Genomic DNA, 21,131 nt, shown 5'->3' with positions numbered 1-21,131 from the left:
AATTTACCTCATGGTGTAAAACTAAGGATGGGAACTTTGGGGGAGTAAACTGTTGTTTATGTCATAAGCTCTTATGCCCATTTTTTTTAATCATTTGCATTTTTACTTTGATTAGAATTGGATAGATGGAAATAGGCAGGTGGATACTTAGAAAGAAATAAAAATAAACCAATGGGTAATGTGATCACATTTAAACAATTCAAATCAACAATAAAGTTTTGTTTATTCCTGCACTTATAAATTGTTCTCAGGGGCATTTTGACTCTCTAAAGTTCATAAACAGAATTCAAATCACCCAAGCAGAAGTAATTTGCTGCTCCTAATCCAAAGCCCTGACTAGCTAGAGTTGCCGCTAGGAATTAACCAGAACAAAATCCTGATTAAACAACTAATTGGCTTGCCTTCTAGTGAAAAGAAAAACAAAGTACAGTTCTCTACATTGAGACACAGAGTCATAAAAACAGAAGATTTCGAACCACCTTAACGATGTTTAAATTGCTGACAACAAAATTCAACAAGGTGAAGCCTAGGAAAGAGGACGATGAGATTAAACAAGGACCTGATCCAAGAAATCAGTCTCAGCGATCCACGAGACAGGTATGCTCCTTGCATCCCTACATCAGCCTTGATTCTCATCATTTCTTTCCCTGTAATGGATTTTACTAAAAACACTGTATAAAAGATTGCTTTGAAGTTTTAATTGCTACCATCTGGGTCACCTGTTTGTCTCTGGGGTTTATCCCCATTATTTTATGTATACTATATTTTTTTTCTTTAAAACAATAATAAATGTTTAGAAGACTATATTAGGGTTTGGAAAAGCCAAATAAAACTTCTTATTGCTGATTTTCACTTTTACCATCAGCCAAAATGAAATCATTTCTTGAATATTAAATGGGTTATATCATCTAGTTTCAACAAAGAATGCCAAACATCCTGGTCTTAGTAAACCACAATTCACCAGTAATTTCTCTAGACCAGGGGTTCTTGATAAGGAGCAGTTTTGTCACTTGGGACAATTGACAACATCAGGGGATAATTTTGGTTGTCAGAGCTCTTAGGGATCTTATTGGCATTTAGTGGGTAAAGGCCAGAGATGCTGCAGATATCCTAGAAAGTACAGGAAAATGCTTCACAATGGAGAATTATCCAGTTCAAAATTTTAATACTTCCAAAGTGGAGGAACCCTGCTCTAGACAAATCTTTTCATAAGTTTTAGGGCTATTCATTGGTAAAATGAAAAACATACATGCTTTGTAGCTTTGTTATACAAACTAGAAACAGTATATATAAAGCACATAACCCTGGCCTAGGTAAATAATGTCAAACTCTGTATCAAGGCTTACAGGACTCTCAAGATCTTTGTCTCATTATTTTGTTATCATTATTGCTAATAGCTTGTATTTATATGACAGATTTAAGTCCAAAGTGATAATTATATGGTTAGTATTCACTTACAACTCCCTGTAGAACAGTGTTTATGAACTACTCCCTATATTTACCTAAAAGTGCTACATAAGGTTTCTAGAGCAGTAATCATTTCCCATTTAAAATTTAAGAATTGGATTGAAGATGTCAAGTAAAAGCAGGAGTGTACCTCAGGAACCAGAATAGTGTGGTCCAATGTTTCAGGTTCAAGTAAGGCTAAAATATAGAAAACACAAACAGTTCTTAATATTGTCCCTGGAAAATTTGCCTTCCTTTTCTGATTAATATTAACTGTTTTTGCAATAAGATTTGGAAAACGTGCTTAACATTGCTTCATGGGAGTGCCCTTGTCTTCTTTTTAATTTTTCTACAAAATAAAAAATCCCACAGTCTAAATCTTATTTACAGATTTTAAAATTTATGGAATATCACAAACATGGAGCTGGGCACTTCCTTTCAGTTAGTCTTACTGTGTTTCTCCTTGGGTATATCACTACAATGATGTTTAACCCATAATTATCAAGATTATTTTCCCACAGAGCACATAAAAATAGCTAATGGATTTTTCTCTCAGAGAACATAATAGTTAACAGCAATTACTATATGCCAAGCAAGATGTAGTCCCCTTCCAAGCACTATTCTCTTGAATTGTCATTATAATCAAGGGTCCTGTTATAATTTGCTACTAACACACAACTGACAAATGGCAGAGCCTGGATTGGAACTCCATTCCAAATGACTTCAGTGCTTGAGAGCTATACCTCTAAGCTATACTGCTTCAGAACAGAAGGAATATTAGTTGAATCAAATGTCCAAATACTTTTCCCCCAGGAAAAAGGGATGTTAGAGAGAAGGCAAAAAGAGCGGAAACTCCTTAAGGGGTTGTCTTTACTTCAGAAATAGTAATATTGAAGACAGACTAAACACAGGTAGAGCAACTCTTGGATATATCCCATGCCATACCATCATTATATGTATGTTAATCATGAAGTCAGCTGGCATCACATTGTATCTTAAAAGTCAAATTTGTAGAATTATTTGCATTTATTTTATCCAACAATACGTGAGTAAAGGAAAAAGGTTTTCTCCAATTTTAAATATGTTAAATGTTAAAAGTGACAGAAAGTTCAAGTTATATTTTTCTCCACAGAATATAACCTTTTAAAATGGCATTAAAACAACAAGTTTCTGAAGTACAAATAGATTATTTGAGTCCTATAGGAAAATATCTATGGATGAATAAATCAATTTACAATATTTTTAAAGTATCATTTAAAGATTTAATTCTCAAGCCAAAATATCATAGGTGATTCCCATTTGTCAATAACCAATAAATCAAGAACTGCAAGCTCAGACTAATCCAAACTCTCTCTTGTACTCTAAAGTAAGACACTATTCACATAAATCTTCATTTGTATAAACAACAAGACTATACTAGAAAAGTTTATAAATAACATCATAATTTGATGGAAAAGTACTTGATTGAAGTTAGATGTCTTTATCACTACTTCATAATATATTCAGGGATCCATACCTTTCTAGCCACTTAATCAATTTCCTATTCAATAAGATGAGAATAATAACAGCTGCCTTGCCTAACATATATGGTTAGTTACTATGAGGCTTAAATTAAATCATCTGATTAAATTACTTCCCAGTTTAAAATGTTTCTGATATACAGTGCCTATAAATAATGTCAAACTCTGTATCAAGGCTTACAAGACTCTAAAGATCCTTGTCTCTGCCTACTTCATCTTCTAACACTCTGTTCCATCCAACCACTTCTACTTTAATCTCCCTCCACCTATATTCAGTCACACCTTGGGCTTTTACTTAACATGCATCCTCTGCCTGGAATATTTTCCTTGCCTTGTCCATCTGGAAAACAAAAATCTCATCTTGATTTGTAAAATCAAGAGTCACTTCCTTTTTAATAGTCTCTTCCCTTCTACTCCAGTAGAATAGATCACTCCACCTTTATGATCCTCTATAAACATTGTCTCATTATGTAAAACATTTCTTTCCACTTATATTTTTGTGTGTTTGTGCCCCCTACTAGACTGTGAGCAGCTTGTGAGCCAAAGTTTCTATGTTTTAACTGTGTATCTTATTTCACTCTGTCCCCATAGTAACTTCCTCACACACACACTGGCCACTTCCAGTGAGACATACCTATATTTCAAAAGAAAGCTTAGATGCTTAGATAAATGATGAGGTAAAGACAAATGAAATCATGGAGAGCAGAGAGCTATGAGTAAAGGAACTAAACTGCTTTGTTCTCTGCATCATTTTAAATTATACTACTAGAGACCTAGACTGGACCAATATTAGGCTGTGGGAATTAAGGGCCAGAATTGGGAGGGATATGGGCTAGGGAGACGTAAGCAGCCACACTAACAAAAACAGGGTGCCTGTGGTCTACAAGCTGCAAGGCTGATTATTCAATAGTAGAGCCAAGAATATTCACTTAAGTGAGAGAATGATCATTTTTATTATGTCATACACAAATGACCAATTTTAATGAGTGGCTTGATAATTGAAAAAGTAGTAAGTAAAAAACTTACATTTTACATTCAACATCATTTGTGTATAAATTCATCACATACAACCTCTACTGTGTTTCTCAAAGGGAGAAGACAAAAGTGAAAAGAAATCTCTCAAACCCAAAATGACACCAGTCACTTCTGAAGAGTCACACACCAAAATACAAGGTCAGAACTCAAATCTGTAGGGGAAAAAAATGTATGATGCATATTTCTCTTAAATGTGTTACCTTATGAAATGCTTGTCCTGGCCTAGGTAAATTATTTAGGGTTACACTTGAGAAAATCTGAAGATATGAATATTTACAAAAACATTACTTCTTCATTCAGTCACTTACTCAGTAGATGCTTTTTTATTACCTACCATGTTCCAGGCACTGGTCTACAGACTAAAGATACAGTGGTGAACAATATGGGCCATGTCTGTGTTAACATAAGTACATAATGGACAATATAATTTCAGATGAGGGCTATGAAACCAATAAAATAGATGTAGATTATACATGTGTAAAGGTTCAGTGCTCATCCCTCTGCTCTTCTGCCTTTAAATTCTCTGCACTAGAAATTTCATCTACTCCTAAGGCTACCACACTTGTTTCTACATTGATGATGACAAACCCATAACAGACTGATTCCTTTCTGTAGATCCCAATTGAAGGAAAAATAATATATTCCCAGTTGAGAGGACATTATAAAGATACTGATTTTTCCCTAAATTAATTATTTTTCTATTTTTTATGATCTTCTCTACCCAATTTCAACATTATAATTTTCTTTAAAAATATTAGGGGGATAAAATTCACTTTAGCTTTCTTGATTTTACTTATGTATGTAACAATTCTGAGTTTTTATTCAGATTAGAGTGTAGAGAATACTTATATGTCCCTATACGGATCATCTGTCTTTCTTCTGCATTTTCATCTCAGCCAAGGTAGCAAAAAGTGTCTCCCAAATAGTCAGCATTTACTTACCTGTGAAAAAAGAAAAAAAAAGCACACGTTCTGCAAAAGTTCTTCCACAGGAACGCAATTTAATATTACCTTCCCACTGATGGCTAAAGCTTGGCTGTTCAATTGTTAGATTATCTGATTCCAAATATTGAGTACAATGTGTCACTGAAAGAAGAAAACATTTAATAATCATAAGGCTCCATTTCTGATAAGTTCACACATATAAAACTTCCACAGATAATAAGACTCATATACCAAAAGGATATAATGAAAAATGTTTTATCATCAATAGAAGAACATTAATCAATCTTGAAATTTTTTCAGAAGGAGAGGAAGATTATATCTAGATTCTGTAGATTATATAAGAATTTTAATTTCATACAATGAAATGAGGCTAATAAACAGAGGTATTGAGGAAGACAGAAATACTCTATGATAGAAATCAGATCTACACAGCCAAGAAAAGTGAAAGAAAAAAAAAAGACCACAAAATTATCAAGATAATTCAAACTACAATTCTATTTTACTATGAGTTATTTTATGATAGTGTTAGTTTAAAATCTACAGTTTTTCTCCCATGAAAATACACCCTTAATAGCATGAAACCAAGAATCACATCTTTGGGATGACAAGTTTATTCTTCCTTGTTACATTTTTTTCAAAATGTATTTGTAAGCTTAATTTTTCATAACTAGTCTTGTGGAAGCTTCATTTAACAGATGAGCTAATTGAGTAGAAAGGGAAAAAATAGTCTCATTTAAATCTGTATACTGAGCATGCCTCAAGGACTTTAATGTGAATAAAACTTCTATTTAAGCTATTTTGTTTTGAAAAAGCAAAATTATTAGTGTTTAAAGATAGCCTCTTATATGTGCTTGGTATCAAAACATGCAGGTGCAATGTCACAATATCTGCAGATGTTGGTTTCTGATTATAGAACCTTTATCTTCTTCAAAGCATGGTTTAATTTATATCTGCCATGGAAATGAAGACCATAATACATTTTGGATTCAAATAAAGATAACTTTCTCAAGTCCCCTTTTGATTACAGTTATCTTTCATAGGTTTCTACATCATTTATATTAAACAAATGTTTTGGTCCAAGTAGAGGATATATAAATGATTTACCTAGTAGTTTATCATGCTGTAAAGTGACTTTGAATGGAAATGGATCAAACTTAGGTGCCCACAGCTCATGTGGTATGGTAGTTTGAATAATAGACCCTTAAAGATGTCTACACTCTAGTCCTAAAACCTGTGAGTTTGATAAAAGTACTTAAATTAAAAGTATACATGTAATTAGGATATCACATTGTTCTTAATCCATAAAATATGTAAAAGTGCACATTAATCCATATGTAGTAGAAAATTAACAGTAAATCTTATATGCAAATAAAAGATGAATCTGAACTTAAAAAAATTAAACTTAAATAAATAAGTAAAACCTATTAGTTTGTTACATGGGGAAAAGAAATTGCACACTTATAGTTATAAAATAAATAAATCAGGGGGATAAATGGTACAACATAGGAAATATAGTCAATAGTATTATTGCCATAACTTTGTATGGTAACAGATGGTAACATCATTTATTTTGGTGAGCATTTCATAATGTTTATAATTGTCAAATCATTTTTATTGTACACCTAAAACTAAAATTACATGTCAACTATACATCAATTAAAATTTTTTTTAATTTCTGGTATTATTAAGTTAAGGATCTTGAGATGGGAAGATTATTCTGTATTATCAAGGAGGCCTCAATGTAATCAAGGAGTCTTTATAAAAAGATGGAAAAGGGTCACAGACAGACCCTTGGATGGAAGCAGAGGTTGGATTGGTGCAGTCTGAAAATGGAGGAAGAGGCCATGAACCAACCAATACAGCATCTTCAAGTTGAGAAAAGGAAACAGATCCTCCTGGAGCCTCCAGAAGGGAGTGCAGCCCCTTCAGATTTATTTTAGACTCCTGACTTCCAGAACTACAAAAGATTAAACCTGTGTTCCTTTAAGCCATTAGATATGTGGGTCATTTGCTAAAGTGATAGAAAATTAATGCATACAGCTTTCAAATATTCCATGCTTTGGCAAAAATATGAAATTGAATTTTATTCCAATCAATCATGTAAATCCATGATGAAGGCAGTATATTATACTAAAAAGAGCACTGGTTTTAGAGTTTGACACCTCTGAATTCAAATTATAACTCTGCCATTCACTAACTTTGTGTGACCTTAGTCAAGATATTTAACATCTCTGAGACTCGGCTTGCTCATGCATAAAATAAGACTAATACTTTCATTACTAGGTTTAGGTACATATTGAATTAGTTAATATATGTAAAGCATTTAGCATGAAGATTGGTAAATTCCAATGCTGATAGAAGTCTAATAGCATAAAGGACACTAGTGCATGCCCTGTCTAATGAGGCCAGAGGCTTCTCAGCTCCAATTAATAGCTGCCATGTGGGGTTGAGGGTTAGGAGCTGCCAGATGTTCCATCTTCAGTCTAGAAAGTCTGCAGGTACAAATTTTAATTTGAAATCTCCCATTTCTTAAATGTTGACTTTTTTGATGTTCAAATAATCCCTTTTTTAAATTACTGAAAGAAAAACTGAATTCTTGTCAAATTGAGCCCACATGACCAATTTGTGACATCTAACCAACCACATGGTAGGTGCTTGATATTGTTCATCCCTATGAACAGTGACAGCCCTAGACAAGATTCTGAATCCAGGAATGTTTTTGGTTATCCTCTGACTCTTCCTTTTTCTCTTCACTCATGACCTCCAACCCATACGTTGTGTTGCAAACAGACCACAAGTGTAGTGTCCTCCCCGGACCTCCTGTGCCAAATAGCTCTCCACAGCCAGGACCTCTAGGTTCCAGGTATAGCATATTTCTAGATCTGTAGAGCTGTCCTAGGCCTTTCCAGTCCCCCACATCTATCCAAACTGACCTAGGCTATATCTCAGCCAACTCTTAGTTTGGACAGAAATATAGAAAACTAGAACTGTGCAAAAACTAAAACTGATAAAAAATGAAGCATATTGATTGTTAAGATATAGGGAGAAAACAAAAAGGGAAAATCCTAGCTTGTTTAAACAGGAAACCACTGTTTAGTCTTTGGTAGTAACAACAACTTATTTGATTTGTCTTATATGGAATAGGAAAATAGGCAGACTTCTTTATTAAAATTTAATTTATAAGAACCAATAAAAGCATCCTTATATAGATCACTGAGCTTGACTGGCATGCATGGGAGATACTATGGCTAATTTTAGTAGTATAGTCCACTCCCTAAATTGTCAATCCTATTCATCAGCCAAAGGATAAGGTGGGAATACAAGAACAACAGGAAAAAAAAAAGAATGAAACTTTTTAATCAAAACTATGCAAGCATATTTCTTTGCTTCATCCAAAAATAAATAGCCATATATAGTAAACAATTAGAGTTATAGAACCTAATAAGAAATACTTTTCCAAAGTGACACCTGATGTGATGATGAACAAAAGAATGAGAAATGAATAAACTTGACATGTCAAATTTCTGAAAACTTAGTCTAGAAAAAAGATAAATATGATATACTTAATAGTTTGAAATGATGAATATAGTTTACCATGTGCTGCTTTGACAATGTACAGAAACATACTCAGGGCACCTTCCATTGCAAAGGCTTATCATAAGGAAACTATGGATAACTAACTGAAAAACTGTTCAAGGGACAGAGGAAAACCTAGGAGCTAATTACTTTCTCTGCCTCTTGCTCACAGTCAACAAGGCTTCATTTCTCATGACTGTTGTGTTTCTCTCTGCTTATCTCCTCTGGACTGCTTTCACTCTCATCTACTCATTTCCCAGTTGAAATTCTTGAGAGCAATCTGACTGTCTTAGATAACAATTATTGTTCCCATTGAGTGGAGAGCCCTTTATGCCACCATCCAGGTCACCAGCCAACTACAAATGGGCTACATTCTTTAGGTCAGGCACCCAACTGTATGCATAATCATAACCATTCCTCCATATAATAAAGCAGAGAATTGCCTCACTGAAGACAGAGAGGTGGGGAGAGCTATATCAACTAACACGAGAAGTTAAGCACAGAAATCATACTCTATTTTAAATACCAAATAGAAAACCAGACTCTGGCATAAAATTCCTGTTTCCACCTGGTTTTTAAACTTTTCTTTTGATAAAATGCCATACTTTTTGTAGCTTGCATGATTTAAATACTTGCATAATTCAATTAAATCAAACTGTATTTCTAAGCTGCTTCTGCTGAAGAATGTAGCTGATATTCGGGAAACTGCATTTTGCTTTCCTGGTCTGAAACTCTCTTAAGCAAATAAGAGCTCCTGCATGCTCATATATCAATGCTGTGCCAACTTGAAATAGTAAATATATACATTTTTATTTTAAAAAGATAATTTACCCCCAGTTGACTGGTGGAACACTTGGTGTTTATACTGCATTTTTTTCAAATGGAGTCTTTATCTAATCCTTACAGAAATGCCCATACAAAAGTATTTCTCATTTTATGGATGAGGAAACTGTTATAGAAAAGCAACTTATTCAGAGTCACCCAGAGATTTAGTTATGTAAGAATTACAGCTCTCTGTTTGGTACCCAGCACCAGTAACTTACCACATTTCTTAATTCCTCTACATAAAATGTATTCTCTAGATAAATTAATCACAATTAAAAAGTCCCTGAAACTAAGAATAACATTGAGAACAGGATCCCTCAGTGTACACAGTACCAAAGCTACCTTAGATGCACCTGTATTCTCTTTTGTATGTTGCTTTGTTCTTTATTTGTGATCATGTATCTTGAAGTAAAACAATCTGCCTAAATTCAACAAGCCCTTCAGGATTTTCCAGCACATTAAATCTGACTAGACGACTGCTAACCTCTAACCCAATGCAAGGACCCCAACCTACCTTCCTTAGTGCAGGGTCTAGCTTCCACCTGTATTCTTCCTCACAAAGCCATGTCTAGCTGCTGGAAAAGTTTAGTTCTTAGAATTTGGGGGTTTTGTTTGTTCCCTTTTTAAATCACTGAAAGAAATTTTGTAAATCCCATTGATGGATCCTTCTTCTGCCTTCTGGAATATATGAAATAAATCTGTTTTCTCTTCCATGTGACAGCCCTTCAAAGAATTTGAAATAACTGCTAGGTCACTAGTTAGCCTTCAATACTTTGGCTAAAGAACCTCAGTTCTTAAACCATTCCTCATTTGGGATGGTTTCCAGAACTCTCACCTACTCTCGTTCCTTCTCTTCTGGATTTTTTTGTAGATTGCATGAGCACTGCTTAATATAAATTATTCCATTTTTCTATTCTGAAATATTTGAAGGCTCTCATTCGGATGTCATTTTATATGCATCGCTTTAATGTTCATCAACTTCCCCTATGCCATTTGACAATCTACAAAGATATAATAAAATTTCAAATGTAGTCGAAGTGTTATAATTAAAATTATTCTAAGAACTTTTGATATACAAAATAACCATAAGCCAAGTCAAAAATACAATCTTAGGTGCCATGGAATAAGATTAATCATGCATCTCTTAAAACTGTGTTATTCATTATTTTGTATCCAAATGTTCATTCACTAAGATGAAAATAGTATCATTTATGCATCTAATCAAAGTAGTCAGACCTAGTCTTTACTAATTCATCTAACATCTAGTTACTCAGGTATTGTTGGTGTCTAACTAAAGGAGCTTTGTTTTTGAGACAAATCCCACATTGTATGCAGTGTTTTAAAAGTTAGAAATTCAACCAAGTGATATCATCACGCACACCAAACATTCTAACCAATTAAAACATTTCCAAATCTTCTCCTTTTTCTATCTCTTCAAAATAAAGCTAACAGAACCAGCACCTAATTAATAACCTTATTCCTAAATTAGGTTCGTTCTTTGAATTCCTCCTTTTACAACAATTATTTCATGCGCTGGTAAAGAGTGGAAGGTTAATAATGGCTTTCTGCATCGATTATTTCCTCACTTGAAGAGGGAAGATGTTCCACACCTGCGCAAGTCTCTTCAGTATGCAGCTACAAGGGGGGCCAGCAGGTGGAAGTATATCACAGAAGCCCAGAGAGAGAAGCTGCCAGGCTGAAGACAGAATCAGCCAGGTGTGGGCACAAACTCAGTACTCATCCGTGCACATTCAATAAAAGCAGCCATATGAGAACACTTTGACTCCAGAATTTACTCTCCGCCACAGGCACACATTCCAAGGCAGAATCTGACCAAGTGTACTGATGAGATCTGGCATTTGCTATGCAACATTCAAAGAGCACAATTGGCAAAAAAGACTTCACTATTCATTTGGGCAGCTACAAAGGAGGGAATCCTGCTGTCCATGTGTGAAGTTGGGAAGTACAATGGGCAGCTGACAAAATTTCACTTGGATGCCAGAGCAAAATTTGCCATGAATTTTAGGTTTCTCTTTCATGAGGAAGATGATGCAAACAATCTGTTCCCACAAACAAATAACATACTGCATTGATAAAAAGACACCCACACTGACTCTGGTTGACAGGGATCCTTTGTTTTTAAGTCTTCATGGTATTTTTTGAGCTGTTTCTATGCTTTGTATCCAAGAAGGGGCAACAATAACTGGTTTCTTATCTTCATCAATAAGCTATGACTGAAATTTTATTTGTAATTGAAATGCTTACCCATAACACAAATTAGACTGTAATTAATTTCTAAATAACCTGGACTTGTCATGCTAGAGGCAATATCAGCTTAGAAGGTCTTGGCAATGTCTAGAGAACACCTAGTAAACTACAATGATAAACAAATATTCCTTTCTAGAGTGGAACAAAAGAATTATCACAGAACAGTTGGTCATTTAATTTGTACTAGCAGAAAAGCAATACTGCAAATGTAATACATATGCTATACCTTGATGAGCAATGGAAGTATATGATGCAGCTTATATTCACATACCTTTATAAGAAATAGTCAATAAAAGCCTCTGAAGAAATACTGTCTTACAGATTCTGCTTGTTTTATATTCATAAATATTTTTTTTTCTGATTCTTTGACTCATATTCCATGCCACTTTTCTTTTTGGGGCAGATGTTCAGAGCAAACAAATAACACAATGGTTCATAACCCTTTTTTGGTGCAGACTCCTTTGAGGAGCTCATGTTAACCTTAGATCCTCTCCATGTAAAAAATGCAAACTCAGAACACAGTCTCAAACCTTCCAATCCATGAATGCACTAGACATCCATAGCCAGAGGTTAAGAAGTCTGCTCTAAAATATCTTATAATACCTACCCCAGTGTTTGTGGATACAGGAAAAGGATTTGGCTGTCTCTTAGTCAGCAATATGTGGCATGATGTCAGAGATCTGAGAAATGATTTTTTTTAGTTAAATAAAGAGAAATGGGGAAATATGGCTTGACCCAAACACAAAGGGAAAATAGATGCTTTTCTCATTTCTACAAAATCCTCTTAGTACAAAATGATGTATTGAAAGTGCTATCTTTTTACTCTGAAATCTGATTGATATCAATAAACCCACTAGTGTATAACATGTTCTTGCATAAAAAGGACCCTATCCTACAACTCTCAGTAAGATTTCTTACAGATAAAAATATATTACCTGGAATATAGTCTTCAGAGTCCTTTATTCAAGGACATGATTACAGTGAAACTCCCTTGTATCCCAAAAAGTTCAGGAATTTGGGGGTTTTTTTCATTTAAATGTAAAGAAAATATACTTATTACTGTGTTTCCTATCTTCTAGCCAAAAGTGCTATAATTCCAAATAAAGATAGATAGGAGATACTTAATGAAGAAAATATGTCTTAGGAAATCCACATTCTTATTCATAAACTTTTAAAAACTGTAAAGTAATGACTCAGTTTTAAGACTGCCTTTATTTCTGAAGAGTGTTCCTGAAAGGTTTAGTACACTGAAAGATTTAAATGGATTATAGAAATTTTCATATTAAATTGTTTGAATGGTGAAAACTTTGTAAAGTAAGGGATAACCCCCTGATAGATCGTTTCTGCAAATCCAGATTTTACATAGTGGGTTGGCTTAAGTTTTTAACATTACAATGTATTACAATAAAATAAGAGTTATGATTTGGGCCTTGATTTCAATTTTCTAAGCATATTATATCCAATTAAAAATAAATTAGAAACTGTGGATAATGAATAACCATTAAATTGTGTTCACTGTATTACTTTGCTCCTTCTATGTTTTCTTTTTATATTAAGTAATTTACTTTCATTAAAAGCTTCTCTAAGATCCAAATATTTAACAATGAATTGATCATTCTCTGCATAAATTATAATTTAAACTATATTAATTGGAAATTGTATTTGTAGACTTGAAAGGAAAAACTTAATTTTTGAACAGAAAATGAAGTTAGTCCATATTAGTTTGTGTTGTTTCTTCAGGAAAGAAGTCATTGCTAAAGATGATCCACCAAAAACAAAGATTTGATTTCATTAAAAAGTAGAAGGCAAAATTCTAAAATAACATCAGTGACATTATTTCTGCATATTTTATTTTACTGGATTTTATGATGCATCGATTTCGGCCATGTTACAAATATTTTAGCAGAACTGAAAATGCCTTTTGAGTGATGACTTGTTATTAATCTCAGCTTTTCTAATTTCAAAAAGAAACATACCAGTTGAACTTTTTCATAATATACCAACTTTAAAAATATTTTTCGTCAGTCTGAAGATGTCTGCAGGTTAACTGCTCCTGTATAAGGTTCTATTTTGTTAAGCTGGAATACTAGGCAAGGCATCCTGAGAAAACTATTCTGATAAAACAAGAAGCATCTCTGGAACTTACAATGTCCATATAAGAGTGACATATGTTCTTATTAAGAGAAAAAGAGAGTCAACACACATCAAGAGAATCAGAAACGAGAAAGGAAACAACACGACAGACCCCACAGAAATACAAACAATTATTAGAGAATACTATGAAAACCTATATGCCAACAAGCTGGAAAACCTAGGAGAAATGGACAACTTCCTAGAAAAATACAACCTTCCAAGACTGACCAAGGAAGAAACAGAAAATCTAAACAGACCAATTACCAGCAATGAAATTGAAGCGGTAATCAAAAAACTACCCAAGAACAAAACCCCCGGGCCAGATGGATTTACCTCGGAATTTTATCAGACATACAGAGAAGACATGATACCCATTCTCCTTAAAGTTTTCCAAAAAATAGAAGAGAGGGGAATACTCCCAAACTCATTCTAGGAAGCCAACATCACTCTAATACCAAAACCAGGCAAAGACCCCACCAAAAACTACAGACCTATATCCCTGATGAATGCAGATGCAAAAATACTAAACAAAATATTAGCAAACTGAATTCAAAAATACATCAAAAGGATCATACACCATGACCAAGTGGGATTCATCCCAGGATGCAAGGATGGTACAACATTCGAAAGTCCATCAACATCATCCACCACATCAACAAAAAGAAAGACAAAAACCACATGATCATCTCCATAGATGCTGAAAAGCCATTCAACAAAATTCAACATCCATTCATGATAAAAACTCTCAACAAAATGGGTACAGAGGGCAACTACCTCAACATAATAAAGGCCATATATGATAAACCCACAGCTAACATCATACTGAACAGTGAGAGGCTAAAAGCCTTTCCTCTGAGATTGGGAACAAGACAGGGATGCCCACTCTCCCCACTGTTATCCAACATAGTACTGGAGGTCCTAGCCACGGCAATTAGACAAAACAAAGAAATACAAGGAATCAGATTGGTAAAGAAGAAGTCAAACTGTCAGTATTTGCAGATGACAAGATATTGTACATAAAAAACCCTAAAGACTCCACTGCAAAACTACTAGAACTGATATCTGAATTCAGCAAAGTTGCAGGATATGAAATTAACATACAGAAATCTGTGGCTTTCCTATACCCTAACAATGAACTAAAGAAAGAGAAATCAGGAAAACAATTCCATTCACAATACCATCAAAAAGAATTTAAAAACCTAGGAATAAACCTAACCAAGGAAGTGAAAGACCTCTACCCTGAAAACTACAAGACACTCTTAAGAGATATTAAAGAAGACACTAACAAATGGAAACTCATCCCATGCTCCTGGCTAGGAAGAATTAATATTGTCAAAATGGCCATCCTGCCCAAAGCAATATACAGATTTGATGCAATCCCTATCAAATTACCAACAGCATTCTTCAATGAACTGGAACAAATAGTTCAAAAATTCATATGGAACCACCAAAGACTCCGAATAGCCAAAGCAATCCTGAGAAGGAAGAATAAAGTGGGGGGTATATTACTCCCCAACTTCAAGCTCTACTACAAAGCCACAGTAATCAAGACAATTTGCTACTGCCACAAGAACAGAGCCACAGACCAGTGGAACAGAATAGAGACTCCAAACATTAACCCAAACATATATGGCCAATTAATATATGATAAAGGAGCCATGGACATACAGTGGGGAAATGACAGTCTCTTCAACAGATGGTGCTGGCAAAACTGGACAGCTACATGTAAGAGAATGAAACTGGATCACTGTCTAACCCCATACACAAAAATAAATTTGAAATGAATCAAAGACCTGAATGTAAGTCATGAAACCATAAAACTCTTGGAAAAAAACATAGGCAAAAATCTCATAGACATAAACATGAGTGACTTCTTCATGAACATATCTCCCTGGGGCTAGGGAAACAAAAGCAAAAATGAACAAGTGGAACTATATCAAGCTAAAAAGCTTCTGTACAGCAAAGGACACCATCAATAGAACAAAAAGGTATCCTACAGTATTGGAGAATATATTCATAAATGACAGATGTGATAAAGGGTTGACATCCAAAATATACAAAGAGCTCACACACCTCAACAAACAAAAAGCAAGTAATCCAATTAAAAAATGGGCAGAGGAGCTGAGTAGACAGTTCTCTAAAGAAGAAATTCAGATATCCAACAGACACATGAAAAGATGCTCCACATCACTTGTCATCAGAGAAATGCAAATTAAAACCACAATGAGATATCACCTCACACCAGCAAGGATCACCATCATTGAAAAGACAAACAACAACAAATGTTGGCGAGTTTGCTGAGAAAGGGGAACCCTCCTACACTGCTGGTGGGAATGTAAATTAGTTCAACCATTTTGGAAAGCAGTATGGAGGTTCCTCAAAAAACTCATAATAGAAATCCCAATTGACCCAGGAATTCCACTTCTAGGAATTTACCCTAAGAATGCAGCACTCCAGTTTGAAAAAGACAGATGCACCCCTATGTTTATCGTTGCACTATTTACAATAGCCAAGATATGGAAGCAACCTAAATGTCCATCAGTAGATGAATAGATAAAGAAGTTGTGGGGCATATACATAATGGAATATTTCTTAGCCATAAGAAAAAAACAGATCCTACCATTTGCAACAACATGGATGGAGCTAGAGGGTATTATGCTCAGTGAAATAAGCCAGGTGGAGAAAGACAAGTACCAAAAGACTTCACTCATATGTAGAGTATAAGAACAAAGGAAAACTGAAGGAACAAAACAGCAGCAGAATCACAGAACCCAAGAATGGACTAATAGTTACCAAAGGGAAAGGGACTGGGGAGGATGGGTGGGAAGGGAGGGACAAGGGCAGGGAAAAAGAAAGGGGGCATTACAATTAGCATGTATAGTGTGGGGGCATCACGGGGAGGGTTGTGCAACACAGAGAAGACATGTAGTGATTTTACAGCATCTTACTACGCTGATGGACAGTGACTATAATGGGGTATGTGGGGGGGACTTGGTGAAGGGGGGAGCCTAGTAATCATAATGTTCTTCATGTAATTATAGATTAATGATACCAAAAAAAATTTTTTTTAAAGAGTGACATATGATTATGTTAATATGTGTGCGCAAGTTAGTTAGTAGTTTAAAACCTATACATACTTAAGGTACTCTACAAGAAGATATGTCAAAGAAATAATCAATCTTCCCATGTTTTCTTCCATATGCTACTTCTATAGCTTTTCTTCTTCCTTCCTAATTACAACCCTTAAATAGAATTCGTGCCTCATATCGAATTTACCAAGTATCATAATTCCTCCAGGTGGTAAAGATACCTCGAGACAAGTGCTGGGCATAGAAGCCACAGGGCATAAATCTGCAAAGAAGTAAAAAGCTAACCTTTTCAAACAATATGGCTTCTCTCTCACTTACCAACTTTACATTTCCCTGTATGGCCCCAGAAGATGACTGGTTAGCCAGAGACGGGTAAGATTCCTCAAGGGAGGAACAACCTAAGACAGGCACAGTTGCAGGGGGGCCATCAGGTGAGAAATTGAGGAACAACAGTGGTGAAGCTTAGAACCTCCTCCCCCCACCCGCCCCTGTGTTGAGAGAAAGCCTCTGCATTCATGGATGTTTTATTGCCCTTGTCTAGCTCGGATTAGCACACAGTCTACAGGCACACACCTGATCATCTACAATTGCTCTCTTACAACACTAAACTATGTTTTCTACCTTTATCTTGCATCTACCTACCACTTCAGCAGTCTATTAAAAATAAAAATAATAATAATAATAATAATAAAGGGAGAAATGTGGGATCCACATATAAATCAAGTATAAAAATCAAACGAATATTCATATTTGACCTGATTGTTTATAGTTCATAATGCGTGATCAGAACCAAAAGTTTCTGTGATGACTGCCCTTGTACTGTTCACCATGTAAGAACTTATTCACTATGTAAGAATTCGTTCACTATGTAAGAACTTGTTCATTATGCTTCAGAAGATTGGAGACTGACGAGAACTAGGCTTGAGATGGATTAATGATTGTGCATTGAGCATTGACCCCCCCTATACAGAATTTTATTGTTGTTAACAACCATTTGATCAATAAATATGAGAGATGCCCTCTCAAAAAAAAAAGAGTGACATATGTTCTATTTATGTGCTGTTTCCTTTCCATAGATAAAATCTCCAAGAAAAATTCACTCAGAGATTTGACCACAAATTTTGAGCCTCAAAATCTAGCAGAATCAACAGGAATAATGCCAGAACAGATGGAAATGGGCACTGAGAAAGAAGGTTTAGTCGGGTAAGAATTCAATAAAATACATAATACCTGCTGAAGATATTGCTCAGACTGCAGTGAAAAATTCAAACACCTGTTCTCGACTTCAGCAAACTGCATAACTCCAATAGCCACATAACACAGGGAACTGGGGCAGAACTACGAGATTCAGTTCATTGTCCCTTACCAGCTTGTCATACCCCCAACCAGGATCTCTAGGCACCCATTTAACTATAGGCCAAATCACACCAACAAAAACATTGCAGTCATATGCCTGAGTCATTAATGTCATCATGGAAACAGCCTATATATTTACTAGGCATGAATTTTTTAAAGAAAGAATTGAAGACAATGTATGATTCTACTCTGATTCACAAAGAAATAGCTATTCCAATTCCATAAATATTTTATTGTTTAGGAAGATTGATTTTTATTTCTTTTCATCTGCTAAAGAAAGTGTGGCATGATAACTAAGAATAGTTACAGAAATGGGTAACCCTTATGCCTCTGAAGGAATACAGCTTTATAAATGCTTCCCACAAAGGTATTGGAAATATCTCAAAAGAGATGGCAATTTCAATGTGAATCAGTGAATCCACAATAAAACCCAACTAGGAAGCTGTTCATTTTGTCACTTCTTGGCATGTTATTATGTGCCTGCTGATCCAATTTGAATTGCTTAACTACAGTTTATATAATTGCAATAGGCTTATGAAACAATAAAAGTGTGCTCTTCTTATTTAACAGGAAAAAAGTTAACAGTACATATTCCTCTCCCTGAACCACCCCCCATCTCCACTTCTCTCTCAGCAGCTCCTTTACTGTGTTAAATCATGTGCTACCAATAGGAGTTACATAATAATCTAGGTCCCAGAATGCATTTTCAGTAAACACACATTTGGCTATATATGAAAATAAACCCAAGCTCACTCTGCCACACAAACAAAAAATAGTTTTGACAGAAATTAAACCTGACATATAATTTAGGCAGAGAGATGTTTAAACTCAGAGTAAAGACTAGAATCTTACAACTGAGTAATGACTTATATTATTTCTATAACTGTTGGTGTTTACATTTGATTTGTTGTTCTAATAGTAGGTTGTTGCTATCTTCACTCTACAGATAAGCAGCCAAGACAAAGAGAGGTTAATTAGTTTGCCTATGCTAATAGGTCAGCTCAGTCAAGATTAGACTGAAAAGACTCAGATTCCTGAGTGAAAATTTTTCCTCCCTCCTACTAATACACTCACCTTTAATCAACAGCTTAATGTTCTAAACCAATCTCTCTTTCTACCATTTATTTTAGTATACTTAATTTTTTTGTAATAACCAGGAAGGGTAGGTTTTCAAAGGACTGAAGTGGAAACCATAATTAACATTATTTTAGCATTAACATAACTAACCATATACATTCCCAGTATAGTACTTTTACTCTTCTAAAATATGAAAATGGAAACCTTTCAGTTATCCAGAAAATGGGTCAATCAGTATATCTCAAACACACAAATCTCCTTGGTATGACCTATAAAACTATGCCTGCCCTGTCTCCCAATTGTTTTTACCTTGTTCTTTCCTAGCACACAACTCCTCTCCCACTTTCCCATCTCTCTGCTCCAGTCACACCTGTCTTATTTCAGTCTCTCACACTTGAGCATTGATTATTCTCTGGAATAACTGATTATTCTTTCTGCAATATAGGCAGTAAAGTGGCTTGAGAATTACTGACCAGCTGGGTAGACCCAAGTTTGCTTATAGCTCTTGTTTTTTTATTAGCTGACTTGTCACACACTTTGGGGGGAATTGAATAAAAACCAGTTGCATTGAAGGAGCAATTTAAAAGGGTCACTAGAAGTTCCAGTGTCACTTTTGACTAATATTACTGGGAACCCTAATGTTCCAGTGCCATGTAGGATTTAATCAACTGTTTTGATTTTATGGGTATCAATGATACCACATCTAGAATCCTAGAAAGCAGAGTTGTTGTACATCACTAGAAAATATCAGTGATAAAATAACTTCCCATTGAAAGTGTTATTTCACAATATTCTCAATAAGTAAACATCATTTTAGTATTTGCAGTTATTAAAAATGAACAACATTAACCTTGCAAGGCCAGGTTTTAAAAGGCTCCTTCTCCTAGAAAAACATTAGGGGTTTGATTGATTGCAAGCACTAAATGCTATGTAAGTGATGGATTTTTGCCTCAATTTTTTGAATTTAGAAAAAGTAGGATTATTAAAAAATAAAATTTTAAAGTAGGTTCCTTATTCTAAGTGCATTTACATTATCCTCTGGCCTAAGCCCTAGGTTGAATAAGGATTATTTGTCTAGGCTGATCAATAAGTATTGGGGGGAATGCAAATGCATATTGTGGGTTTTGCTGTCTCTGTGTGTGAAGTGCAGTATATTACTGATTGCACTTTTACTTTTGTCACATGCAGAAGATGGGCAGAGATTGATACCAAGAGAACCAAAAGGATATAAATAGATAGATGAGAGAGAGATGTAGATATAGAGATAGATAAAGAGATTTATTATAAGGAATTGGCTCATATGATTATAGAGGCTAAAAATCCCAAGATCTCCAGTCAGCAAGCTAGAGGCCCAGAAGAGTCAATGGTGTAGTTCCAGTTGAGTCTGAAGGCCCAAGAACCAAGAGAACTGATGGTGTAGTTCCAATCCAAAATCTGGCAGGCTCAAGACCCAAAGAGCCAATGTTTCCATTTGAAACGAAGGCAAGAAGAGTTCATGTCCCAGCTCAGCAAGGCAAAAGGAAGTTCCTTTTACTCATGGGAGGGTCAGCCTTTTTGTTGTATTCAAGCCCTTGATTTTATGAGGCCCACCCACATTAGGAAGGGCAGTCTGCTTTACTCAGTCTACAGATTCAAATGTTAATCTCCTCCAAAAACACCCTCACAAATACACTCAGAATAGTGTTCAACCAAATAATAGGGCCCAGACAAATTGGTACATAAAATTAACCATTTCACCATCTCCATTATTCACATGAAGGAATTGAAACTCTATAAATCTTAGTTTTTCTGATGCTAAAATGTGGCCTCTTCTTAGCATTTTACACTGCCCTCTCATTTCACCTGCAGCAGACTGAATATTT

General features: G+C 35.0%; 1 protein-coding gene across 1 annotated transcript in view; it reads left to right on the top strand.

Moving 5' to 3' along the window:
• The first annotated feature begins 486 nt into the window (after positions 1-486).
• Positions 487-21,131, top strand: part of CNGB3 (cyclic nucleotide gated channel subunit beta 3) — a 175,129-nt gene continuing 154,484 nt past the window's right edge. Inside the window, exons 1-3 of the mRNA XM_036995840.2 lie at positions 487-597; positions 4,058-4,139; positions 17,913-18,039. Coding sequence (XP_036851735.2) covers positions 487-597; positions 4,058-4,139; positions 17,913-18,039 — 320 coding nt within the window. The remainder of the gene's footprint in view (positions 598-4,057; positions 4,140-17,912; positions 18,040-21,131) is intronic.

The sequence above is a fragment of the Manis javanica genome, chromosome 2 (genome assembly GCF_040802235.1).
Source record: "Manis javanica isolate MJ-LG chromosome 2, MJ_LKY, whole genome shotgun sequence".
NCBI lineage: Eukaryota > Metazoa > Chordata > Mammalia > Pholidota > Manidae > Manis > Manis javanica.
The sequence above is the reverse complement of the archived record's forward strand: the minus strand, read 5'-3'. Positions and strand labels throughout refer to the sequence as shown.